The following is a 27573-nucleotide window of genomic DNA, read 5'->3' as shown; positions in this document are numbered from 1 at the left end:
ACTGAGATAAATTTTCGGAAATAGGTTTGAAAATCATAGGAAAATTTAGTGCAAGCGAGGAAAGAATTTTTGGTCTTGGGGGGGAGGCCCGTGCCCCCTGTGCTCCTTCCCTCCTGGATCCGCTACTGAATTCTCCTTAATTTATCACAGCATATGCAAGTTTAATTTGAATAATTATAAGTTTTGTTCATGAATTTTTCAAATGTACCGCGGAAACTATTCAAAACCATTCTTCCAATATGAGATCTTAAAATTTAAATCGCTTCGTTTCTAGTTCACGATTTGGCAACAGCGTCCTTGTAGGCGTTATTTTCTAGTGAAAATAAAAAGGACAATGGCTTGTTCATAAAATAACAGCTGTTGATTTACAGCCATCAGGAGGCGCTTACTCAATGGCGAGCCTCAACCATAGTTCTATTTTTAAGTTTCTTCATCATTCATTATCTAATTTGACTGTGTTATTGAGAATACTGTAAACCCACTCGGGTTTCCGACTTTCAAGACCGATTTCACTTTAGGTTTTTGTATTCAAATTGATTTTTCATTTTTTTGAATATTTCTCATGATATGTTTTCTCACTCCAGATTCAAATTTGTTAAAAGTTGCTTGAATAAAGAACATTATATTATACGTATTGGACCAACCTTCATCTAGGTTTATAGTTCGTTTTTATATTTCTATGAAAAGTGTCCTTCAGCTTTGTTTATTAATATGCCTTGATCAACTTGACCTATAGATATGTAATGAAATCTTCTAGAGTAATTTTCAACAATTTCTCGAATTTTGACTAACTTAGACTCTCAGACGATTCAAGGTCCAATTTAGTCCAAAGTTTGCTCTAATATCTCATTCAAAATCTTCAGAATAAGGTCGGCGCTTACACCAGTTCACCAATCAAGGAAACCACCAAAATAAAGCGAATTCAATTTCGAACTGAAACTTGAAGTTTTAAAGTTAATGTAAGCTCATTTTAGTTGAACAACAACTAAAATAAGACGGGAACACAAAAAGTAAGGGAAACTGGGCAGAAAAATGACAGACACAATCAAATGATGAAGTGATTCAAGGAAGATTTTATATGAAAAAATATGTAGCCCCACATTCAGAGAAAGATACAGTAGCAGTATTGCAGGTGATCTGATAATAAACTGCTCAGTATCAAATCCCACAACTTCTTCAGTAAGAAAAAGATGGAGCAGCTCGAATACATACTGCAATGAAGTGTTGCTTATCGAGCTTCCACAATATGTAGAAGAAAGAGCAGCTTAACTGCAGGTAAGGCGATGAGGCGTTAATTGAATGTGAGCATAATTTATAACACTTCAATTGCATGACGAACTCATTCAAATTCTTTGGTTTTTGTTAGGTATATGGATGTACAAAACTCTCTAGGTATTTTTCTAAATTAAGTCTTTAAAAAAACCATTTATTCCAATATTCAACGTAACAAAATTAAAAAAGTGTAAAAAATAAATTAATCACGAAAATGCTCCATGTGCATTACTTTCAAAAATCTACAGGCTTCAGCTCGTAAGTAATTCCTGTCTTGTGATCGACCACTCGACCTGTTTCGGGTTGGTACAGAAGATAGTCCCCATTGAGGGACTTGATCTTCCTCTTCTTTTGTTCCCTCTTCCTCCTATCGAAGTCCTTCTCTGTCATGTAATTCCCTCCGTGCTTGGCGGTCACGCCACTCAAAACTAGGGACCTTGCCTTCGGACTGATGAATTCGACGTCTTCATTCACCTGCTCCCTCTTTCCCCTAGAATTGTCTGCGTAAGCCGGCACTGGTACGGATTCCCCTTCTTCTTCGTAAGCTGCGTATTGTTCGTTATGGTTGCTTTCTTCACCGTTGTGACCGTCATGTCCTGCGTGATTGTAGTCCCAATAATGTTCGCCATACCCTCCATGCTTATCTCCCCATCTCACCTAAAAAACATTCGGACATGAAAACACCATTCAGCCTCCGGTATTTTGAACATGCAGAAACCAACACCATTTCGAAAACAAGAACCATTCTAAGAAGACGACAATGGCTTGCTTGATGATCTTGTTTAACATAAAAAGAATTTCTGAAGGCTTGTATATTTTTCGATAAAAACCATAATCGCTCTACCACGATCAATTTCAGTCTCCAATCGAATGATGCTAAAGTGCTGAAGTTGGATTATCAGGATCATGAAAAATGATTCAAGAAAAACAAAAAAAATATACCTAATCTGACAGTTTGAGCAAGTCGAAACAATAAAAAATGGCCATGAAGGTCACAAAATCGAAGATCGAAGAGAAAAAAAATACGCTCATGCAGGTAATTGAATTACCTTTTCAACAGAGCTACTCGACCTATTATCTCTATTCAAAAATAATTGCTCTAAGTGGTTGCGGCTAGAGGGGTAGTGTTATTGAATACATTTTTTGACCCGTCCGAGCGTTTTTTCCATCCCAAAGATCCAATTTCGGCGTGTGAAAGTTATTGATGGAATACTGAGTCACTCTGTATAATAATAAAGCGATAAGAAAAATATTCTCATGCGGGAAATTGAATTGCCTTCCCAACAAGGTGCTGCTCGACCCCTTTTCCCCATTTCCTTATTCAAAAATGAGAGCTGTTAGGGGTTGCGGCTAGAGGGGTAGTGATATTAAACTCATTTGAACTCCCTTATTTGTCCCTCTTTCAACAAAATTTGACCTGTCCGAGCGTTTTTTCGTTATTCCATCCCAAAGCTAAAAATTCGGGGTGGAAAGTTATGGATGGCCCACCCTGTAGAAGTTGTACAGCATAACATTTTCTACAAATTTTGTTCGAAGAAATTTTTTCTACGTTTAAACGTTTTCAAGATATATGGCAATGAATGTACATTAGACTGGGTTTCTACAGGGTGGGCAAAATTCGTTGTATACCGAGAGAATCTCGAGAACTATCGCAGCTAGAAGAAAACGGATGACACATTTCCGAGCTCATTTTCGGAGAAACAAAGAGTGGTGAAAACCACAGCCTCCTACGATACTTCGTTTTTGAGTTTGACAATTTCGTAAAGTTCTCATAACTTTTTTGTCTTTGAAGTTACAAACCTGAAACTTGAACCTTCTACAGGCACTTTTTGACGTAAAATCCACTGATGAGCGCAAAATATTTTTTCATTTCGAATCATTATCATCCGTTTTCTTCTAGCTGCCATAGTTCTCGAGATCCCCTCAGTAGACAATGAATTTTGCCCACCCTGTACATTGACCTTGGCCTTTCCCATGTGTGGCTAAGATCCTCGCTCTTATCACCCTTTAGCTCGAAAAAGGACGAAGGTATGAAAAATTGCTTCAGACAAAAGTTGTACAGAATTTTATAATCTATAACTTTCATAATCAAAGCAGAAACGATTAGAGGTACAGGAAGGAAGATATTTTAAAAAAATGCCTTGTTATCATCTTCAAACTGTCAGATTAAGAAAACCCCCCTGATTAGTGTCAGATTAATGAGTAAACACATTTTTTTCAACACCTAGATTAACCATCTGTATGAAAACCTGACTCGCTCGTGTATGTACAAGTAACGATTTTTTTTTGCATTTTCAAAGGACCGCTGCTGTGACCTTGCGTCACGTCCGAATCGTCTATCTCTTGAAAAGTAACTTGCTTTACTTACAAGTAATATATCTTCTGAAATTCGGACACACTGGAAACAAATTTTTTTCACTCTTTAAAACTCTTTTTTACGGCCAGCCCCACCACATAAACTGTCAGATTAACATGAATTTATTATCAGAGGCACGTAGGTCGTATACAGTGTCTTAATCTGACATGATAGAGTATGTACACCTGACACGATTTTTTTCACATCTTTGAAAACCTTCAGATGCTTTCCCGCTGAAAGTGTATACATCATATAATCTTTTTTTTCTTTCTACCATTTAATCTTCAAAATCTAGGTCTCCACGACGCTCGAGTAAATCCCGATTTAGCATCGTCGGCTCCCCAACTAGTAGGTACACGAAATGATGTTTTGAATTTGAGAACAATAAATAAAGTGGAATCATCCACAAATTGTTACTGGTTTCCAAAGAGTAAATCGTGAACACATTAATCTATTTGGGGCACTTTACAGTGGCCCAAATAAAAAATGTTCACGATTTATTAATGTTACACACAATGATCATTAGATCTCCGCGCTCATTCCTGATGTTACTTCTACTCTCCAGGTCAAATTATTCGCATTGAAATCGGAACTCTCTTGCCTCAGGTCTGTATCAAAAGTGATGACGTAAGCGCGGAATCGATCGAAATCTACACAAGAGAAGTTAACCATCCAAAAGTCGTTGGAATATTCTTGTATGCGCACAAAACGACCATAACTTCATCTTTGGGGATTTGCATTTTCGGACCTTTCTCCTGTCGCCGCTGGACGTTTGTGCGTTCAGAAGGAAAAAAATGAAATATTCCTGGTGCCTCGTTGAAATCCCAATGTTCGCTAAACCGATTCCCTGCGATATATCAAAGTGATCCAGAGCTCTCTCGTGAAAAAATATTCATGCCCCATGAAACTACAATGGACTGATTTAACTCTGTGGCACTAATGTTTCGCTGCAGTGAACATGAAAGGAAAAAGAAGTATATCCTGCATAGTTGATGAATTTCCAAGCATAGATAATTAATGGGGCTGTGCATACAATATGAATCATGTCATATCGACATATCGGATTCGAATAAATCATTCGATTGGATTATTTCGATTAATTGTTTTCACAATGCATCAATATACAGGGTGTCCACTTTTAAAAAGACCAAACTTCAAGGGGAGATTATACGAGTGATTTACAACAAAAAATGTCATATTACACAAGGTCGAAATGTTGACGGATATTCTTCAATTTAACATTTCTTGACTTCACGAAATATTTCAAGTTTTTTTATAAACTCAATCATTATTCAGTTTTCCTTGTAGCCACGTCAAATTTGACCACATATTCTTAAAGGGCAATAAATTTTCTACGAGATAAGAGAGTCTGAGTGCAGAAAAAAGTCTTATTGCAGGCGTGGTAAGTAGATGAAGATCACGAGTCTGAAGTGAACTAAATTAGTTCTATTTTTTCAATGGTTTCATCGATGAAAAATTAATAATTATGCACATGTTTTCTTTTCAGCAAAAAAAACCAGTGTACTGGCAGAAGAATTTATTAGATTAATCCAAAGCAACTCAAAAGACATATTGGATGAAATGCCCCTGTCTAACAGACGAAATATCTGGTTTCAAATGGATAGCTGCCCAGCACATAATAGTCGTAATGTTCTAGATCTATTGAATGAGTATTTTGGGATACAATGGATTGAAAGGTACGGTCCGGTAAGATGGCCACCAAGGAGCCCCGACCTTATGCCTTTGGATTTTTATGTCTGGAATACTTTGAAAGAGAAAGTATATTAAATTCGCGTTAAGACTCGAGAGGAGCTCATCGACAGAATAAAATTGTGTTGTGCAGAAACGCTATGAACTTCGCAGAGTTGTAGATTCAGTAAGAAAACGATGTGTCAAATGTATTGAACAAGGAGGAGGACATTTTGAACAATTGTTATAAGTAGTAGAGTTCTGTTTTTTTTTATATTTTTTATAAATCATTATTATTATCTCGATTATTAATTAATAGATTTCTTTCGTTATTGTTTTGATTCGAGATAAATAAATAATTTCCTTGATAATTATATTAAGATTCAATCATCAAGAGCTTCAAAATAGAGCAAATTCAGGTTCGGAATTTTTCGACTTTTTCGTTGTTATCGAAAGTACATTAAATGAGGTATGTTTTACTCAAGAGAAAACATGTGCAAAATTATTAATGTTTCATCGATAAAACATTTCGACCATGTGTTATATGACATTTTTTGTTGCAAATCACTCGTCTGATCTCCCCTTGAAGCTTGGCGAATTTAAAAGTAGACACCCTGTATAGTGTACAAATACAAGCATTCAAGAAGCTACCGATACATTATTAGATTCCCTTAATGAAGTTTATGAACCACTTCAACTAGGAGGTACTTATACACTGTACACGAATATAATAATTGAAAAAAATATTCAATTTAATCCACAACACTAGTGTAACATTATACTCGTACATCATTATTGAGAAGATAGAAATACACTAGCTTCGAGGAAATAAAGGAAGAGTATTCAAAAACGGGCTGCAGGTTATCTCCGAAGGTAAGAGTTGTTTCGTGTAATTTCTTTCCCATTTCCATAATCATTCTATTTGTGTCAGTGATTCAATTGAATTCTACAAGAATTGTTCAATCTGTCTTAGTGCCTTTCCTCACGCTTAGAGCTTATACAATTATTTGGTCCATTTTTCGATTTATAATAGTGTCTAATCAATAGGTTCCGGTTTATTGTCAGAAACACTGCATCAACTAGGTTTTCATTTCGAAGAGACAATGAGAGCCACTTAATTTCTCTTTTATTTTACTTATTTCTTATCCATTACTTCATAGTTCATTCTTGCTAATGGAAAGACTTAAAGATAAATAATTGTTAACGACCCATCCTTGAGTTACGCTTCAGGAATTGTACTTGATCAAATGAAAACTTAAATAAACACTCAATAATGTATATTCAATTCGTTATGAGATGAATAGGATTTTAAATATCGACACGAGAGAAAAAATTACTGTCACTATCAAGAAAAAAAATCAGTCCTCGGCACCCTGGATGGTAAAATGCAATATTATTTGGCGAATTGAATAAATTAATCTTTCAGTTTACGCAGATATCGAGGAAATCATGAAATTCATTTTACAGGGTGATTTCGCGAAATTTTAAGAACTGACCAGATTTATGTGACACGGCCTTGAAAATCGAATTATATTTGACGTCAGTTTTCTGGAATCTCATGGAAGCTATCTCTATTCCAAATTTCCTATAAATCGGTGATTCCGTTCAATAGATAGAGTGGTTTTAATCTCCATTCAAATTTGAAAAACACAATCAGAATCAGAATCTAGAACTCATAAGCCCGTTTGTAACAGCCGAAAATTCTCTGGAGAATTCTCTATCAAATTTTGGTAAGAAAACGGCTGAGATTATTTTGTATGCAACTGACAGAGGTATGTAACGGTAAAGAATTCACGGCGCATGAAATCTCGAGTAAATTTTCTAGAGAATTCTCGGCTGTTGCAAACGGGCTTTAGATACATATGGGGGTTTTTCGTGATCCTCTAGGATCCTCACATAAAAATGTTTCAATCTTATGCGGGACATGTATATTCCGCACACTTATTCTGAAATTATTTTCTTAGGTTGCCCAATATTCCACTTTCGGAACTTTAAGAAGTCTGTGAAGGCACCTTTATAAGATTCTGATCTACTTATAAAATTGAAAGACTTTTTTTCGCCTTCTGAAGAAAGCAGCAATCGATATTTCATCGGAAAATATTGTAATTCAGTTTTTTTTAACAATTTTAATGCGAATTATTATCTTGTAAATGATACTGTTGGTATAGACAGTCAATTCATTTTCAGTATCAATTATAAGACGCTCCGTGTCACATAACGCGCGTATGTTTAGGACGCTAACTGACGGTCATTCCACCGTTGAAGATGTAGCTGACAATGGTTTTCATTCGTTTTGAGGTATAAGGAGCCAGTTCTGTGAAATTCATGCGGTATCAAATAACTTTTTTTTCTTGGTCGTGTTCATACACACGGCTGACGTATTATCCATCATCGTTTATGCAGCTGACGCTTCAATCAGAAAAAAGATTCTATTGATATTTCTTCGTCGCTATTGAACAAATGCATAGATCGGCAGTGTTGTTAATTTCTGTAGCGAAATGAAAATGATCAAACATTTCGTGCACAAACACTTAATAACGTAATTGTTTCAATTTCTTAAAACTGGTGCGGTTTTGAAAAAAAAAATTATTTACTTTAGTTTTGAACTCGCCATCATGTGGTTTGGCCTTTTCATGTCTCTCTATAAAGTGATGATCTTCTCCTCTTCTATGGCCGTGCTCAACATGATCCTTGGAGGGTACATGAATGTATCTGTTAGTGAAAAATGAAAATTAGATATCCCAGTTTGAAAGTAATAGAAACGAGGTTCAGATTTTTAAGTTAATCAAGTTAAATGCAACATTAAATCAGAAGGAAATATACATAGTCCTGGCGCCTGAGCCTATATGCCTACCTCCATTCCATTCAGAAGCGGAATAAAAGTTTATTTTTTTTCTTTATTATGTAGGGTAATGAGTTCTCCTTTGTTTTTCCTTATAGCAACTATATTTGTTATGTTATGAGTTAATACATTTTCTCATCTACAATTATTTCAATGATATTTATCATATGTTTATACATATGAGTGAGTCTTTAACTGGTATAAATATTACATATATCAGATCAAGTAACACTTTTTTCCCATACCATTTATTCTGATTCGGCCCTGATAAAAATATATAGCCATTTAAAGTTTTCATAATGCGGTATGCCACTCCTGGATAAACAAAATTCCCTTCTGAATAACAAGCTAAATTTATGTCACTACATATCTGTAGATCTTTTAAACAGGGTTGTATTCAGCCAAAGTACCCAAATTTCCAAATTACTCGAAAACGGCGCATTTATATACTAACGAGAAACAACGGAGAATACTTTGAACGCACGAAACAAAACTGAAGATGAATTAGAAAGAAGCCGTTATATCGAGTTGAATGGTAGGGGTGAGGTATTTCGTGGCAACGTAATCATTATCTATCAAATTTTACCTAAGACTTCGAGAACATTCTAGATAACTCTTCAAAGGGCAAATATTTCAGGAAATATCTATATTCTTGGATGACTATATTTGTTTTTGTTATTTCAATTCTATCTCTGATTTTAAAAGCATGAATTAAGTTTAAAGAGAAAAATAACGACGAAACTGAATCATAAGAAAAAAAATTCATCATGAAGAGCATCCTTTATGATGAGAATAATGATTTAAATATTAGAACCTTCAAGAATATTGAATTAAAAATATCGATCTTCACCTCAAGTTGCGATCAGTATGAGTAGAAATAATTAATTAAAAATATTGGAATTGTATAGATTCCAGCCACGCATTGAAATAATGATAATGTATTGAAGTAGGCATCGAAATAATTACAGCAAATCCTTTTTCAAATCGTTCGATGAACTCATTTTCGAAGTTTATTCAACTCGAATAAAAAAAATCACGATTGTTCACGAGACTCTGGTGACGATTGAAAAGACAACGTCCAAATATTCATTTGATATCATCCAACTTTGTTTCTAGAGTTGGGTTCTTTGAATTTTTGGTATTCTTATGGTACGTTATGGCCCTAATGAGAAAACTGGAAGAAGTGGGTGATATCTTGTACTCGAAAAAGATTCATCAAATAAAGGAAAAACTGTATTCCGAAATTCATTTCATTCGATAAAACCGTTTATGAGATAGAACTAAAAATAATATTTTATGATTTTTCAACAGCCTGTATCATTTCAACCGAGTGAATTCGGAAAAATTGTAAAGGAAAAGAGTGTTTAGATATTTGTACTAGTCAAAGATTCCGTGTATATGTCAACAGCTTTCGAAATTTTCATTATGATATATATTTGCATAAAATATAATTTGCCGGTCAAGGCATCTAAAAATAAGCAATATTTGACTCAAAAAATATTTGTAATAGAATTATGCAAAAAAGGAAACTTCATATTTCTAGAAAATATGAGTAAAATGTAGTGGATGAAAGTACCTGGTTATGCTGTGATTTCGAAAACTGTCGATAATTTCGAAAAAAAGGCAAATGTGAAATATCCTTTATTTCCGATGTAAAAACGAAATATTTCATAAGGAATATAGAAGATGAACTCAAGGATTCTTTGTTCATTTATAGAGTGTGGTTTGAGGTGGCCTATTTCAAGGAAGTATCTCCCATAAATTCTACTTATCGCTTGTGAAAGGGATAGAATAATCCTTCAGATAGTCCGCATTTCACGACTGAAATTCGAATTGAAGGATCAGCTTCTCCAGTTTACTCTTTTCCACCCACATGCCAGAATTTTTCTGAAAACCGAAATACACAATCATTTTCGCAGTTCCATTATCAATTTTACCACACACAGTGAGTAAAGCGAATTAACCAGTCGTGTGGAATAATCACAGTTCCGATAGGAGGCAAATTTCTCGACTGATTCGACGAGATCGTCTTCCATACAGAATGCCCGATTTGATTTGGGGCAACTGAACTAAAATGCGTTAATTGGATTGCATGTAAACAGAACAACAAACGGAATCCACTTCGGCCTGATCTGTACCTTCTTGAATTCCCCGAAGCGCAATTGGATGAAATTTTCACAATAAAGAGACTGGAGGATATTCTGAGCTGGAGAACTTCGCCAAATTGAGCTTTCTCCGCCTGGGTTTTTCGTTACGGTATAATTGATACTTATGATATGAAAAAATATCCGTATAATCCAGAAGCCGATTGAAAAAATTTCAATATTGAAGGTGGACTATTTCTCCGCATTGTAGTGGAAGAGATTTAAATGGATTTTGTTTTTGTGTTGCATCATACTAATTGGAAATAAAAATCGTTATAAGAATGTAAAAAACTGCTAACCGTTTTGGCAGAGTGATTTGTCTGGTGTAAATCCAAATCACTCTTCTGTTACAAGCATGTACAGGGTGGAAAAAATTCGATGGGATTGAATGGCAGCTCTGTAACCGTAAGAACTAGTGAAAATTGGATGGCACGTTTCCGACCTCGATTTTCAAAAGATTGTTAATGGCTAGAAAAAATGGATGGCACATTTTCAAAACATTAGAAATGGTCGAAAGCATCCCTCTATCTTCTTATGTTTTCAAGTTATAAGTGAAAACTCATTTTTCGGCTCTTCGTACTGGTGCCTCTATTTCGTAAAGTATCAGTGATATCCGAAAACAAATGTTACATTCCACAGGCACTTTTTCACATAGAATTCAGTGGCATAGTCGATGACCACTTCAGTGATATAACATAAATTTCATTGAATTTTTTTCAAACATAAACCTCGAGTTAATTTTACATATTCCAGTCCCATATTTTTTTCTCAATCTGAATATGTAATATACGTCAAGTCTCTAATTGTTCCCAATAAAAAAAAACTCAAAATCTAATCCGGTCGAGTCATTTCTAGTGATAATATGGTAAAGAACCAAAGATTATGAAGTAGAAGGAGGGAAATGGGGCGACAAAAGCGATGTGAGCGCCATCTCTGTGTCAAGCGTATTTTTAAGACGCTAGGACTGGTTAAAATATTAATTTGAGGGCCATTTGTAGAGACATATGGAATTTTGCTAGATTTCAGATGTCCATTTTGATCAAAGAGGTTTTGAATGTTTTGATTCTCGTACGCTTTTTGTTTATCTACCTCATTCTAGTAGCTGATTATTGAATTTTTTTATCTTATTTCTTGGTGAAAACACCAAAATATTATTGGATGGTGAAGAACTGTGGATCAAATAATGAAATGGATTTTCCGCGATTAAGTTTTTTACTCAACTAAGGAAAATGGAAGCGTTAGTATTAAAACTCGCAACATGTGAATCGGTCATTCATTGATTTTTGTTTTTCAGTGCTCCGAAGCGGGCGTTAAGACAATGACTTTAGCAAACACTAGGTACTGACTACACCATGTGCAGTGAACATTTTACTGCAGGTCAATTGAGAGCTGTTCATCCACGGAAATTGTTGTATTCAGAAAGCATCCCTTTCAAGAACGGCCTATTAAGGGGAAATTATGACCTTTATCTATAGATCCATTCATATATCTCAATTGCTACTCTTTCAATATATTCAGAAATGCAGGGGTTATATTGATTTCGCCAAATGTGACTGCCAAATTGCTGTTTGGAAAGTCAAAGATTTATGAAACCTGCTGTGAGTGTTTTGTTCATTCACTAACCAATTTGTATATTGTGTCATAAAGATATCATATCATGAGGAAATCATAAAAAAATCATAAAAAACTATAGCAACAGGCTAACATATAGGTCTCGTATACCTCTGTAAGTTTTTTTTCAAGTGTGGTTCTAAAACTTTTAATAATACATATGTAAAGAACTGAAATTTGTATGCTTCGATGGACGATGGGATACTGAATATTGATTCATACCTATTAATTTCTGATATATATTGTACGTGTCCTATACATTTTTTTCAAATGTCTGAAAGGATTGAAATATATTATTATTATTATTATATGTATATTTTACAAATTCAACTGAGTTTATTAATTCAAAACAACCTATTGCACAGAAATAACACCTTCGACGTATAGCAGATCACCATATACTTTTGTGACCTAGTCTAAGTTTTATTTATTGTCCATAATTTCAATTTTTGTAATTTTTATAAATTGCAAATAAAAATATAGCACATTCAACAGCGTTTTTCATTGATGTCAATCGATTCCAAACAATTTTCAGATGAAAACAAACATCCTGATGACAAAATAAAACCATACTTTTGTTTTGTCGCTCAGGATGTTTTTTTTTATGATCTAAACAATGTCAATATTGAAATTTAATACAAGGAATAGAATTCGAATTTTCAATTATAAAACAGAAAACTGTTATTGAAAAGTTTTTCTGCATTGACAGTGGGTTTTCAGCGCCATCTCATTTTCAAGCGTGTTTTCACTGACCGAAATGTAGTCGGTTTTTAGTACTAGAGATACTATCTTTCTACCCTTTAATCTTTAATAATGAACTTTATGCTTTTATTTATATTGTGTCGGCTTAAAATGTCACCACACTCCTTAAATTTATTATTCAGATATACATATTCTAACAATCTTATAGGTTCCAAAAAATAAGCCTCATTACTGTTATTAATGTAAGAGATTTTAAAGGTAGAAAAATGTTCCAATATGGAATGAATCACTTCCAGGAAATTTTATAAACCTGGATACAACTGAATATGTACCGAAACCTTTTCAACTAGTAGAAAATCTAAATACTAATACTAGAGCTTTTTCGAACACCTTCACAAATAAAGACGGCTATCCTAGTACTAGTATAGGTAAATGTGAAGTAGTATGGAATTTCTCGTAATTTTCTCTTTTTCCAAACATCTTCTCGAATATCCAGAATGAAAGCCTCATTACTGTTACTAATGGTAGAGATTTTAAAGGTAGAAAAATGTTCTAATATGGAATGCATCACTTCCAGGAAATTTTATAAACCTGGATACAACTGAATATGTTCCGAAACCTTTTCAACTAGTAGAAAATCTAAATACTAATACTAGACCTTTTTCAAACACCTTCACAAATATAGACGGCTATGCTAGTACTAGTATAGGTATATTTGAAGTAGTACCTGGTCATGGAATTTCTCGTAATTTTCTCTTTTTACAAACATCCTCTCGAATACCAGAATGAAAGTGACTTCAAAGTCTCTCATAACCTGGGACAACATAGAAGCATAAAGTTCATAATCATATTATGAATGAAAATGACCTGCCAACTTAAACTAACTAGTTTTTCAGTTTTTTATCGGAATAAATTAGAGACTCGACGTATATTATATATTCTGAATCAAAAACAAATTTAGAACTGGAATATGTGAAAATAAAATAAGGTTTATGAAAAGACAAGTTACCACTATATCACTGAAGTGGAAGACTGAAAAAATCTGCGACTACGCCACGGCATTCTACATGAAAAAGTGGAAGGAAATAGAGAGATGCCCATTTTGCCATTACCCATCTTTTGTAAATCGAGGTCGGAAACGTGCTATCTATTTTTCCATAGCTCTTACGGTTACTTAGCTGCCATTCAATACCATCGAATTTTGTCCACCCTGTACTGGTCTCTGTGAGGTTTTCAGGAATAATTAACTATTTCTACAAACTGTCCTTCTAACAATCTCAGTAACCATGTGAAATATCTCTCGTGTATAAAAAGTATTAGGTATTCAATACTAATCATTTTCGCCTTTGGAGATATGTTATAGTTTTTAATTGAAGAAATTATTTCTATCAGTTTAATATTGCAAATTTCGATGCAAAAATAATTTCCATCCGATTAAACGACTTCAACCATCAAGCTCACAAGCAATCAGTCATCTCTCTCTAATGTGATAGTATAAAGAAATAACCCCTCCTAGAACCATGTTAAACCAATTACCCCGTGAAGTGGACCTAAACCAACATGAAATATTAAAGTGGCTGGAGACCTTTCCCTGACGGTGATTCTCCTCGAAATTAATTTTCTCAAACCTCTGTTCCCAATCGTTGGGCGTTTCGCAGACGTGGCCGAACTCAATTTCTTCAGGCTTGTGCTGAGCCATGTAGATATCTCTGCGGAAAAAATAATAGGTAATTCTAGAAGTTGAGAAGGGGCCATGACTCTTGCCGTCTCCTTGGCAAACTGGAGGTATTCCCGGCTTTATTGCGATCAATTATTCGGTATTCGTTTGGTGTTTTATCCTCAATTTCTCCTTGAACTAGATTCATATGAAAAGAAGTTCGAAGAATACTTGTTCAACCTGGAGGATGGCATATTGCAATTTGTAATGACTAAGCTTGAACTTGAATCCTTCTATTTATTATTCTGAACTATTTAGTATCCACCTGGATAAAATGAAGTTTATCAATCTACAACTTACTGGAAATACTTGCTTCCCGCTTGAACCGCGGCTTGTGGAAATGCAGTTTCTGAAGCTTCAGGTTCTATTTCTCTGTTTGTTCCTTGAGATATCTGCCTCTTCTGCTGTATCGAATCGGTGCAGAGCACACAGGTCACTGTGCAGATCAGAAAGAGTTGGGCCTGGAAGAAATTGAGAAAAAATTTATTGATATATAATTGTGTCTTTTGTCTATACTGTCCACACCGTCCAAATCAAGTAAGACCAAAAACACTCAAAAACTGCCTTTTTATTAGCATCAGTTATCTGCCAAATTTCATTCTTCCAAATTATTGCAAAGTGGAAATATTGAATAAATACAATTTTTTTACCTAATTTCAAACGACTGCAACTTGGAGGGAAGGGGGTGTTAAACAAAAAGTTATATGGAAGACCCCCCTTAATTTTTTCCAAAGCATCACCTATTGAAATCTTTCACATCAATTCAGAAACAGGGTGATTCTATACAGGGTGGTTTCAAAGGTGAGGCTTTTTTTGACAGGAGTTAGAACTCATCAAAATAAGTCGTTCAACCAAAAATTGTCTTTATAAAATATCCAAGATGGCTGAGATACAACCCCTAGAATATCGACAAAATTTCACTGAATTTCAAGTACGGGACTGTGGAAGGTGACTGCGGCATCTCAAAAGAGAAACAAAACATAAACATATAGCTGAACAATGAATGGTTCAGTACCAAGTTCATCGGATTAGATGCATCAGGTCACTTTTGAGAGAATGATAATTGTTGTATCGTGCAATTTGGGTGGATATCCCAAATTGCTTGATTTTGGTTTTTTCTGATACTTCTGAACTAGATAGGTGAAAACGTTGAAACAAGTACTGAGGTCGATTTTCATGAGTGATCCATTAGTGGAAACCGTTTCACGATATCTTCATTTGTCTTGAAGACAAACAACCAAAAAACGAACAAAAATATCTTTTCTCTATAAGTTTGAAGGTTGCGCCAAACTTCTACTTACTAAGTGGACCTTATCAAAAAGACAAAAGAAGGAGCTAGACAAATGTCAAACGTTGAAAAATGAAATCGAATATTTAGGAAATTAAGGCTATCGACAATTTTATTGAATCAGCTTTGCTGATTAATTATAAACCCTTGAAAGTATATAATTTAGAAGAATGTTTTGTTAAGTACAGTTATTCACTGCATCAATCCGTGTCTAATTATTATAACCTATAATTTCAACTCCTTGCAACGTCTCTGATTCCCAAACTTACATATATATAGAATAATATGTCGATCTCAATAAATCTCCATCTCTATGATACCAGTTAAAACTGTCCGTTCATAGAATTTCATTTGTTAGCTGAAACAGCTATAACTTAACTAAAATCATGTAATTCATGTTTCACTCAATTTGAATAAATTCGGAGCAGAATTTCTATAATGAAGTTTCCAGATTGGGTACTATTTTCCTGTAAACAAATTGGACTTTTTTATCTAAAATAATTCACTGTATGCAACAGAATAACTGGGGAAGTCTCTGATGACCTCCCTGACTCTCTGCTCTAAATCAGCCCTTTTTATGACTGAAGTCTTGAAATTTTTTTCAACACAATTCCATACGAAAAAATCCAAACGATTGAGGTCTGGTGATCAGGCTCTCGAGGCAATAGGACCAAATTTTTCCATTCACTGGTTGCCTATATCAATGGCAATGCTTCTTTTTGGAAAGAATCTAGAGCAAAACTTAATCTCTTATTGTACGACCTTTACTATAGGTCCTTTCGTTTGCATAAAAAGTGTACCACTTTTCTACAATCGATTCTAGTATTCGTTTGCTGATTGAATTTACACCAGTGTAGAGGACGTGTAGTTTATCTACATCTCCTTTTGACTATGTGTAGATAAACTACACTTCCTCTACACTGGCGTAAATCAAATCGAGTGTAGAAAAGTGCTACACTTTTTATGCAAACGAAAGGACCTTATTACAATGTATTGAAGCTTTTCTCTGTCCACTTTATTCATAGAATTATATATGTGAGACTCAAGAGTTGGTGATTATTTCACTTTTATGCTAATTATGCCTTTGAGATGTGAGTAATATATCGATATACATATATGTGATGTATAAAAATTTTTGAAAAGCTATTTTTTTGTATCACATGAAATCAAAAAAAGAAGGCATTCGTATTTAAAATCACTAAGTTGTCTTAGTACAGGAGTTGAATGTAGTGTCGTATCACCATGTAAAAAGTGCCTGTTGAAGGTTTTTATCGTTTATAGATATTTCAATGTTTTCACGTATCTAGTTTAGAAATAAAAGAAACAGCCAAAATCAAGCAATTTGGGATTACCTGTACATAAATTTCTAACCTACCATAGTCTATCTTTCATGAACAAATTAAAGAGAAGACTCTAGTAGAACGCCTGCATTCAAGTTGTGAAAATGTAGCATTACATAAAGCTATTATACGTAGGACTAGTACATGTTAAAAAGACATGGAGTTTATATTAAAAAAAATAAAAGTTATTATTATATTACTGAAGTGGTGGACTGAAAAATTTTCATGTGCTCCACTTTGTCATAAAGAACTGTCTGTAGAATATAAAGTCATTATCGGGAATTTGGACTCTTTATTCCAATCTCAACAATGCCGATGTTTCGAGAAGCTACTTCCCTTCTTCGTGGGTTAGTTAATATGTTACTCTAATGAACATTTGTCAATTGCAATAGGGCCGATCAGGGTTATGCAGATCATATTTGGATAAAAAACCAACTTAATATTCTCGAACAACGATGTAGTAAACAAATCGTATACACAACAAATCTTCCTACACAGGTAGCCTAATGAACAACTTGTGTGATATTTTCTTTGACAATTTGACCCTTGTTTAACAGAGATATCTCATTTATTGTATAAAGTAACTTAATTTATTTTTGACCTAATAATTTTTCATTTTCTTTGTTAATTTTTCTGTTATTGAGTTTATAACCTGTAGAAAAATAAAGCTGTTTATTTATTTATAATATGAACATATGTACCTACTGAATATTTTTTGTTTTTTTTTCATGTGTTTATGTTAACGAAACATTTAAATTGTTCAATCAAACTCTTTTTTTTTTTTTGAGCCGTGCTACTGAAGAAATGTTGTGTGCTTCCCATGGCTGATTGTATTTCTAGATATTCACCCAAGAAATATGGCTAGTCGTAATTCTTTCTAATCCCCGGAGAACATGGTATACATACCTATAGTCCTCTGCATATTCTGCATCACAATTCTCCCATGATTAATTGTCGAAATAACTATGCAAATGACCCCTTTGAGTGGAGATACGGAACAAAGTGGCTTTCATACGATAAATGGTTTGGCTGAAGCTCAATTTCCACTTCGAGATACCCGATATTTCTCGCTCGATGTACCCTTCTTGGGGATAATGTGGATGTTGAACCTCTTTGAACCTCATATCTTTATTGACGAGTCCCTCATTTATAGGAATGAATGAATTCATGATTTTATTCAAAGTACCAGTGTATATTTTCTCTTACTTACTTCTGACTTCTCGAATGGCATAAAATGACTTTCGAAAAAAGGTAAAATCCGATTTCTTCCATATTACTCCATCAGTTAAAAGTTCAAAATGATGAATGGCGTCATGAAAGATCGTAATGAAACATTCTAAATTATTGTTATTTTTTTAACTTTTATTAATTGGGGTACTATGGTTTGCGCTTCTGATCTATCGGACTAAAGTATTTCAAATGTTGCTACATTGTCGCCTATAAGAAAAAATACTAAAAATTTCGTCATTTCAAATTGGACACTTTTTCTGCTTCTATATATTCATCTGAGTATTCTTGTTTAGTACTCCCCAATCCCTATTCTTGATACTGTCGGAGATATTCACAGTTTTCCACAAACAAATTTCCAAAAACATGGATATAATGAAATAGACATAAAAAAACATTTCGAACTTTAGGGAGCTGAAATTTTTAAAATTGGTCACTGAGATCCTGAGGATGTGTTTCGTGTAGAGAAAACTTGGCTGTTCTAAAAACCCCAAAAACCAAAAAGTCAATTTTTTTCAATAAAACACCCTACTTCTCAGCAGATATTGTCAGAGAAGATCAAAATACTCATCTAATAATGTAGCATGTTCCTGTAATTTCTACGATAATGAGGGGATAGAGAAGCGAAAAAATAAATAGGGTTTCCCATTCCAAATGACGAAGTATTTAATATTTTTTTTTGTACAAACGGCAACGTCGTAACTTTTAAAATATTTTAGACGTATAGAGAAGCGTAAATCCTAGTTCCCAAATGTTCAAAAATATCCTATGATCCGTTCCCCGTAAACGTCTAATAGGTCACCCACCGTGAAACAACCTGTATACTTTCTCTGCCCATACGCAAGAGAAGATTATGGGTAAAATCAAATTGGTTCTGACATTGTTTGCCGCGAACGTATAAAAATCTGGAGGTTCGCAGGAACTTGATTTCCCACTCCTATATTTCACCAGGAACATTAACGTCAGTTGACTGAAAAAGAAGACTGTTTATCTTTTTTCACTGTTGCTTTGTGTCCAATATATTTCGGTGAGGTTTCAAGTTGGTCGTTAGGATTGTCGTGATAAACTTTTCACATGAAACTAACTTCTGCCTCTGCTGCATCGGTGATATTTGTTCTCATTAATGTAATGAACGTTCAAAAGAAGTTCGTCACTAACGAATTTCAAATTCGATGATTTTTCTTCCTTATTCCAATGTTTACTTTAAGTTCAAGTAGGGGAACTTGTTCTATAATTAACTTTTTCCTCTCTTTCGCTCATGGAATATTTCCTATTCCTAGAATACAGACCTGAATTTGTATACTCCATTCACTTTTATTTTAGCACTCAGTTGGCTATGGAAATTTGACACATTCCACTCTGTATAGTACGAAAATGTGGATTTATGACGCTTGTCAAAAAATTTTTGGGTTTTAAATCAGCTCTATGTTGTCCGTTCTACGTAAAAGTAATTGCGTATTTATTCACAATGTCGAATCACTTCGGAAAATATGAAGTCGAAAATATGTGACGAATATAATTGACGATTATACAAAGTGATTGAAAGCATACCAAATTTAGTTATTGGCATAGAAAATACAAGAGATCAGATTTTAAATATATTAATTTTTGCTGTGGATGAAAATTAAATTACTGACACATAATATGCATAAATGCATATTAGTATCTGGTATCGTGGTATCTCTCGAAGGAATTAAAGTATATTTACAAGAATGTTAAATTCTTCAATTAAAATCATCTTGCATCAAAGTCAAATGATATAAAGGAAAGTTTCAAGGAAAGTGGAACTTCACCTTTAAACCAAAATTTTACATGAATTAACAATTAACAGGACAAATGGCTCGTATTTATGGCTGTTTATATTTAATAATTTGATATAATAATCATACAGGGTTTCCCAAACCTAGTAAATCAAACGTCACACAACGATAGATTGGACCAAATACTATCGAATGACAACAGCATTAATTCAGCGAAAATGTACCGTCCCCAAAAAAACAAAAAAAACCAAACATCAAATTGCCGATATTCGAACTCTTTTTTTGATCACAGGGCCAATTTGTAATTAAAGATAGAGCTTTCGCCCTCTGAGTGCTCGCTATTCTGAGTGATAAAAATTGTGTAAAAAAATCGTTTTATTTTACATTTACTGGGGTTTCCGATTCTTCTTGGACTAATTTCAATTAGGGGTGATAATACAATAATCTAGGACGAATATGAGTTAAAATCGCAATCCTTAATCACAAAATGGCCCTATGATTGACAGAAACACTTCGAAAATCAGCAATTTTAGATATTTTCATAATTATAGGGGTTCTAATTCAATGATCTAGAATTAATATGGGCGAAAGCTCTATCTTTGATTACAAATTGGCCCTGTGATCAAAAAAAGAATTCGAATATCGGCAATTCGATGTTTGTTTTTTTTTTGTTTTTTTGGGGACGGTACATTTTCGCTGAATTAATGTTGGTGTCATTCGATAGCATTCGGTCCACTCTATCGCGGTGCAACGTTTGATTCACTAGTTTTGGGACATCCTATATATTTATTGATCCCTTAAGACATTTACAATGTATAGGACAAGTCAAATGAAAAGTAGAAAATTAATTTTCTGGATTTTATTCTACGATGAACTTTATCGGAAATCCTGTAGTAAGGTAGTAGGTACCTTTTCGCATTCGTTCACACTAAAATAAAATTCCCAAATCAAATGACACCACTTTTTGAGTCTCCCAATAGAAGGAAATTTTTTGTCATCCTCTTCATTCAAAATCTTTTTGATTGTGGAAATGTTCAGCTAAAATATAAGTCGTTTAGATTTAGATGAAACATTTTACCTAGTTCTAGTTACAATATTATTTCATGGCCAACCGAGTGCTAAAATAAAAGTGAATAAAGTACAGCGGTTTAGTTTACGAGGATATATTGAAAAATTCTTAGCCTACTATAGAATCAAACAAAATTTCAATATCAAAATATTTACTCAACATATTATTCTCTTAATTGGATACATTTTTATTACAGCGAACCTGCAATGCCTTTAGACCTTTCAAAAAAAATGTTTCTTCTTGCTCTGCAGACCAGACCTCCTTGTTGGAAGAGAATTTACGACCTTTCAAACTTTTTTTCAGTTGAGGGAAGAGATGAAAATCGGATGGAGCCAAATCTGGTGATAAGCGGGGTGTTCTAGTAATTCAAATCATAAGTCAAGAAATTTTTGCACGGCAACATGAGATTTGTGTGCTGGGGCGTTGTCCTGCAAAAACAAAACACCTTGGATAGCTTTCCGCGTCTTTTCTATTCAATTTTTTCTTTAGAGTGGTCAGATATGTCAAATAGTAATCTCCGGTTATTGTTCTACACTTATCCAAAAAATCAATCATGATTAACTCCATGGCAATCCCAAAAAACTGATGCAAGAACTTTTCCAGCAGATTTTTGGACACGAAACTTCTTAGGTCTTGGAGAACCAGAGTGTCGCCATTCCATCGCTTGTAGCTTTGTTTTTGGATCGTAGAAATGTACCTAAGTTTCTCGTAAATCTGCTGACGTCTTAACCCTTTTAAATACAGGTACTTGATAATGACTCGATACTCCAATTTTTCGATTTTCACAATTTCGGTGGGCTCTGCGTAACTCTGGTGTACTTTTTTGTCCTAAAACTTCACACTGACATTTCTCATAAGTTATTGTTCGTTGCTATGGTAACGCAATGTTTTTTTTTATGCATGGAACTGGTCTAGGCTAACTAGTTATGAATACATCTTCGTATCCTCGTTGCGAAATTCAACGAGTAACTTCTACTCAACTGCTTCTTCCCCTAGTCCCCAACCACATTTAAGAGTTTAATGCACTCGTATATGTTTATAGGGAATGTTGCCAGTTCAAAAACGAAACATCTAAAATCGCCTAAATAATATATTAAAACTACATCAATGTTTTTCATCATTGCTCTTTGCTGAAATCTCCACGCAGTCCTATCCTGATATTCTCATGTCCTATGATTGTACGCATAGATCCGGTATGGAATCATGTTATCCGATATACACTTTGCACTGTATAATTACAATTCATCACGGAGAAATCAATAGCGACTAATAGCAATAATGATTGTTAGTCACTTAGTTATGGTTGGAACAACCAGGCAAGGCACTCAGCAAATAGGATTTATGTTGAACTCATACTGAACAATTCGACAGAATTATTCACCCAATCGTTCAGCGTGGGTGAGGAAATGTCGAATCATCAAACGCTTAAATTTCGAACACAAACTCGTATTGAGCCTTTATAATGGAGTTTAACTTCTTATACTGAGCTCCTAAAATGATATATTATATTTCATGCACCACAGCTTTAAGCCATTATGTTCGAAATTTGAACTGACATATTAAATAATGAAGAAAGCCGCAAGGTCCAATGTTTTTCACTCATTCACTGATGAACTTCCGTCTGAAACTTCGATAGTTTTTGGGCAGTTCTCCCAACTTTCCTTTGGTGAAGTTCCAAGAAAGTTTCGTGTTTTGAGGACTCCTTTCTTTGGAATAAAGATGCAAGTTTTCGCTCGATGTTTCTATTCGTGAAAGCTATGGGTGTTTAATTTGTCGTTGAATCAAATGTGATCTAGCGTAAGAGAAAACTTAATGTTTGGCAATATTATTTTCAAACATAACACGAATTTCTTTATTTATAGTGGAGGTTATCCACAAAACCAAATTATTAGGTTCTACGTCGAGACATGGGATGAAAGTTTCATATGAACTTATTTCTGGAATAACTCCGTTTCAAGGTACAGGCTGTTGAAGTGAATTCCTCGAAAACACTTATTCTGGATGTTTGACAAAATTGATACAGGAAAGTGTGTGAAAAATTGTACAGCGATAGATTTTTTAGCCTCTATGGAATTTCTTCAAACGGTGCCTCCTACGGACATAAGGCAATACACGCGTTTTGTATGAAAATTTTCCTTCTACAAGATTTCATATAAGAAATTCCGAAAATGTTCGAAGAAATAAATAAGGAGCATTTCTGCTACGCCCACCCCCTGGTACTACCCGCCACTGACTTGACCTTGGTCATTTATCGTATTTCATTCCAAAGAGGCTGAAAAATCTGACAACTGTACAAACTGTAGCCCACTCCTCCTCCCCTATACCCCTTTTATTTTCGGCGAAAATAGAAAATCAAGAATTGTTATGATCTGAATCGAACAAGCTAATATGTCATCGTCAGGACAACGGAAGGGAGAACGTTCCATAGAAGAAGAGTAGATGCTGACCGTGTTTTCGATTTCATTTGACTTCTTCAGTTAAATATACCGTTAAATTATTTCAACCTAATAGTTGGGAAGCCCAAGAGGGAAATTCGGGATTTAATCGAGCGTGTCACATATAAGGGGTGATCTCTTGGACCCTGTAGGGTACCTTTACCAAAAATTAGACCTGTATATAGGAGGAATTGCCTAGGGTAAATAGTGAAAAATCGATCATTGTACATACTTGAGCGTGTCATAATAATTAATATGACAAGATATACCTATGTGGTTGATTACATGTTGAAAAGTACCATTATATTCTCTCAATCTGACAATTTAAGCGTAACGAAAATGTGCGGAAGGGCGCCAAACTTACAAAAAAATTGTCACGTGTACATCCTCGAGATAGTGGCTTTTATTCATATTTTGAAGCTAATAATTCAAAATAAATATAATCTGACAGTTTAAGCAAGCCGAAACAATAAAAATTGGACATAAAGGTCCCAAAAATCAGTTTTTTTGAATTATCTCCTCTCCTGGGCTTCAAATTTTTTTCGCATTCATCATGAAATTTGTAGAGCACAACATTTTCTACAAATTTTGTCCGTAGCAGTTTTTTCTACGATTGAAAGTTCATTAGACTGGGTTTCCACATTGACCTTTGCCTTTTGCATGTGTGGCTAAGCTCCCCGCCCTTATCACCCTTTAGCTCGAAAATGGTTAAGAGTGTGTAGAATTGCTTCAGCCAAAAGTTGTATAGAATTTCATTATTCACAACTTTCATAATGAATACAGAAACGATTAGAGGTACAGGAAGGAAGATATTTGAAAAGATTCATTGTTATCATCTTCAAAGTGTCAGATTAAGAAAACCCCCCTTTTAGTGTCAGATTAATGGGTTAACACCTCTGAAGCACCGAGATTAACAGATTAAATCAGTTTGAAAATCTGCCACGCTCGAGTATGTACAAGTAACAATTTTTTTTGCATTTTCAAAGGACCGCTGTGACCTTGCGTCATATCCGAATTGTCAGTCTGTAGAGAAGTAGCTTCCTTCAGGTCCAATTAACATATCCTCTAAAATCTGACACGCTGGAGAATTTTTTTACCATTTTCAGAAGAATGAAGAATGAAGAATTCATTACATCAAGATGTCCAAAATAAGATACCCTTCGGATATTAGAGACAAAATGAACCAAATATTATTACTAATAAAAAATTAATTCCCAAATACAATTAAAATGGGTGTATGGTGTATAATAAAAGCAACAGTTTAGAATAAAAACTGTTATTTTCCAAATATGATGCCATCGGTCGGTCTACGAAATACACTTCAAATTAAAATGTAACTGTTTATTTTTCGTGTCATATTTTCAGTTTGTTGTATCTTCCCATGTATTTCATTTTCCACCACTAATCAATATTAACGTTGTAGACTCATAAAGAAAAATCTGCAGGTGGAATAAGTTACGCTTTCCTGGGAAAATTTCATGGTTAACATGGTCTTTTAACAATATGATAGGATATCATTGCGCTGGAGCATTTAATCATTTCATTTCAATATATTATTATAGAATATTTGCCAGGAGCATTCTGCGGCATAATAGCATGAATTCTTGAATTATCAACTATGGAGCGGACGATGATATTTAGATTGTACTCAACAGAAAATAAATCAGAAATTGCTATTTCACTTCTTTGATAAGTGAAATTAAAATTTAGTCTAGCGGTCAGAGGCATCTTATTCTTATAGAGCAAATATGGAATTTTCCTGTTCTACATTATCCTCGGGGGTTTTCTATACGAAATGATGAAAAAGTAAATGTTTCTTTAATTAAAACTATGATACTATAAAGTTCACAAGAGGTTTATCCCCAAAAAAATTATTCATTAGGATTAATTATATTCTTTTTGAAATTGTCCTGGCAGTGTCCTCTGACTACAGGTTCTTACTCGCAGAATATACAGATTGAAATTATAAAATTATGTTGGCTGCGACCAAGTAACGGAACGGCACCAAAAAAGTATCATAGGTCGATAATTACAGGTGAAATACATGTAGTTGGTATTCAACTTTTGACAATTAATTTTTTGGGGCTTATACATAAATCCATGTTTTTGTAATTTTTATCAATTAAAACTAAAAATTTGCATTACCCTTTAAAGTGTTTCAAAAGAAAATGTTCCAAAATGAATAATCGTTTAAGCGAAATTTTTTCCCTTTATTGAACTGTCTTGTCAATATTCAGTAATTTGGAAAATATGTAGGTACTCAAAATTTGGGTACCATGAAGGGCTTATATCCAACAACAAAAAGTCTTTTTATATATATGTCCGGAGTCTCGTTAACAAAGAGATACATCTTTAGTTGTTTTAAAATATGCATTTCCAAATGAGTACCTAACAGGAGCAAAACAATAATTAGGAGAGCCGTTTTCCACCATTAAATCGATACCTGAACTGAATAATTTCATAAATGCCCGAGGACGTTAAAGATATCTGTATCAAATGTAAAATGTGTGATGGTACAAATCGTGTAAAATTGCTCCAAGATAGAGAATAATTCAGCTGTCGACAAAAATAATCGTTCACCATAATCTGAACAACAATAGATGACTCAGGAAATAACAAATTATCAGCATGTTAAATTACCGATTTCATATAACTTCATTAGATTACAGAACAAATCTATGTGAACATGAGTATTCTCATACCTTGAGATTGATCATTTTGCAACACTCAAGCACTTGAACTTCTTACACAAAACTGACGGTTTGAGTGTTAATTCCACTTTATATACCTCAAAACGGCATACCCAAAACGTTTCACGGAGTTCCATAAAACTGCGGTTTTAAAATAGCACTCGGAGCTCAAGACAACGTGAAAAGGTGTCATTTTTATGGTCCACTTGTTGCAATTGAGTTTCACAATCAGACTTCTTGTCAATTTGCGGATTGTTCAACCGGAAGGTTTCGATAATGTACGAGGCCAGGAGGAAAATTTTGTCACATACCTACACTGTTTGCTCACTTTATATTTAGTTAATTTTTTTTTTTTTTTGATCCACTGATATGATGAAGAAAACTGAGAAGGAATAAGTTCTAGAAGCAAAGTTGAGAGGGTGAGATTCTGTGAAATCCAATTCAAGGATATATCGGAAGAAAGTACTTGATGGCAGACAATTCGTATTACTTCAGATCTGTTCTTTGCTGTTTTTTATATTTTGTTGCTTGACCTGTCCTATACATAATTGTATCTATGTCTAAATGGACTAATAAAGATTATTATTATTAAGATTTATGCTGAGTATTTTGACAGGAGCTAGGACAGGTGGTGAAGAACAAGACTAAGCTGAACTAAGAACCTAATTTATTATCTTTGTATATAGTGTGTACTCTTTTATCGTGTTCATTATGTTGTTTTATATAATATTTTTATCGAGTTGACTTCGATTTTATCACACTTTGTTACTGTTGTTAGCTGTCATTATTATTGTTTTGACTGTTTTTATGTGTTATACTGATAAATCTTTATACGTTTTGGCAGTAGTTGAAAAAGGATATACGGACGAAACGTCGGCATTTAGTTCAGCTTAGTCTTGTTCTTCACCACCTGTCCTAGCTCCTGTCAAATTACTCAACATGAACAACCAAGGACGTGATTTTCACTTCATTAAGATTTATTAGGCTATTTTCACTGGAATCTATTTTCAGTTCATCTTCTTCGAATGTAATCTTATTATTATAGCCCAAGGCCGTTTTGGCCTTCTTTCCTTCAATTTTATGAAAGTTTCATCTCATATACTACTTTGATCTTCATCCCAAGCATGTTGGCCGAGTTTGGATTTGTCATATTCTCCCTGTTGAGCTAGCTAGTTTAAAAATTTTAATTAATTCAATCATTCAAAATAAAAATTTTAATTTAAATTGACACCTGTAACTATGATTTCAACTTAATGACCTAAAATCATATTCGTGGTTTGATAATGGCTAGAAGCTGGAACATGTCACCTATATGATTGAAGTATTTTCAAGACCTTTCACTGCTTCTATACTCAACGCTTCAAAAATGGGATTCTATGAGGTTGAAGCTTGCAGGTGTTCCATATAATTGAAATTATGGAAATGAAATAT

At 34.1% G+C, this 27573-nt stretch overlaps 1 protein-coding gene across 1 annotated transcript; it reads right to left on the bottom strand.

Moving 5' to 3' along the window:
• Positions 1–1416: 1416 nt before the first annotated feature.
• On the bottom strand, positions 1417–26365 carry LOC123317102. Its single transcript, XM_044903475.1, has 4 exons — positions 26155–26365; positions 14634–14794; positions 7912–8029; positions 1417–1929 (listed from the first exon to the last, which is right to left on the bottom strand). Exons 1-4 carry the CDS (start codon positions 26167–26169, stop codon positions 1507–1509), a joined length of 717 nt encoding a protein of 238 aa, XP_044759410.1. The 5' UTR covers positions 26170–26365; the 3' UTR covers positions 1417–1506.
• Between the last annotated feature and the right edge of the window lie 1208 nt (positions 26366–27573).

This window comes from Coccinella septempunctata, chromosome 7, assembly GCF_907165205.1.
Source record: "Coccinella septempunctata chromosome 7, icCocSept1.1, whole genome shotgun sequence".
Classification (NCBI taxonomy): Eukaryota; Metazoa; Arthropoda; class Insecta; order Coleoptera; family Coccinellidae; genus Coccinella; species Coccinella septempunctata.
Note: the sequence above shows the minus strand (reverse complement) of the source record. Positions and strands in the feature narration are given on the sequence as shown.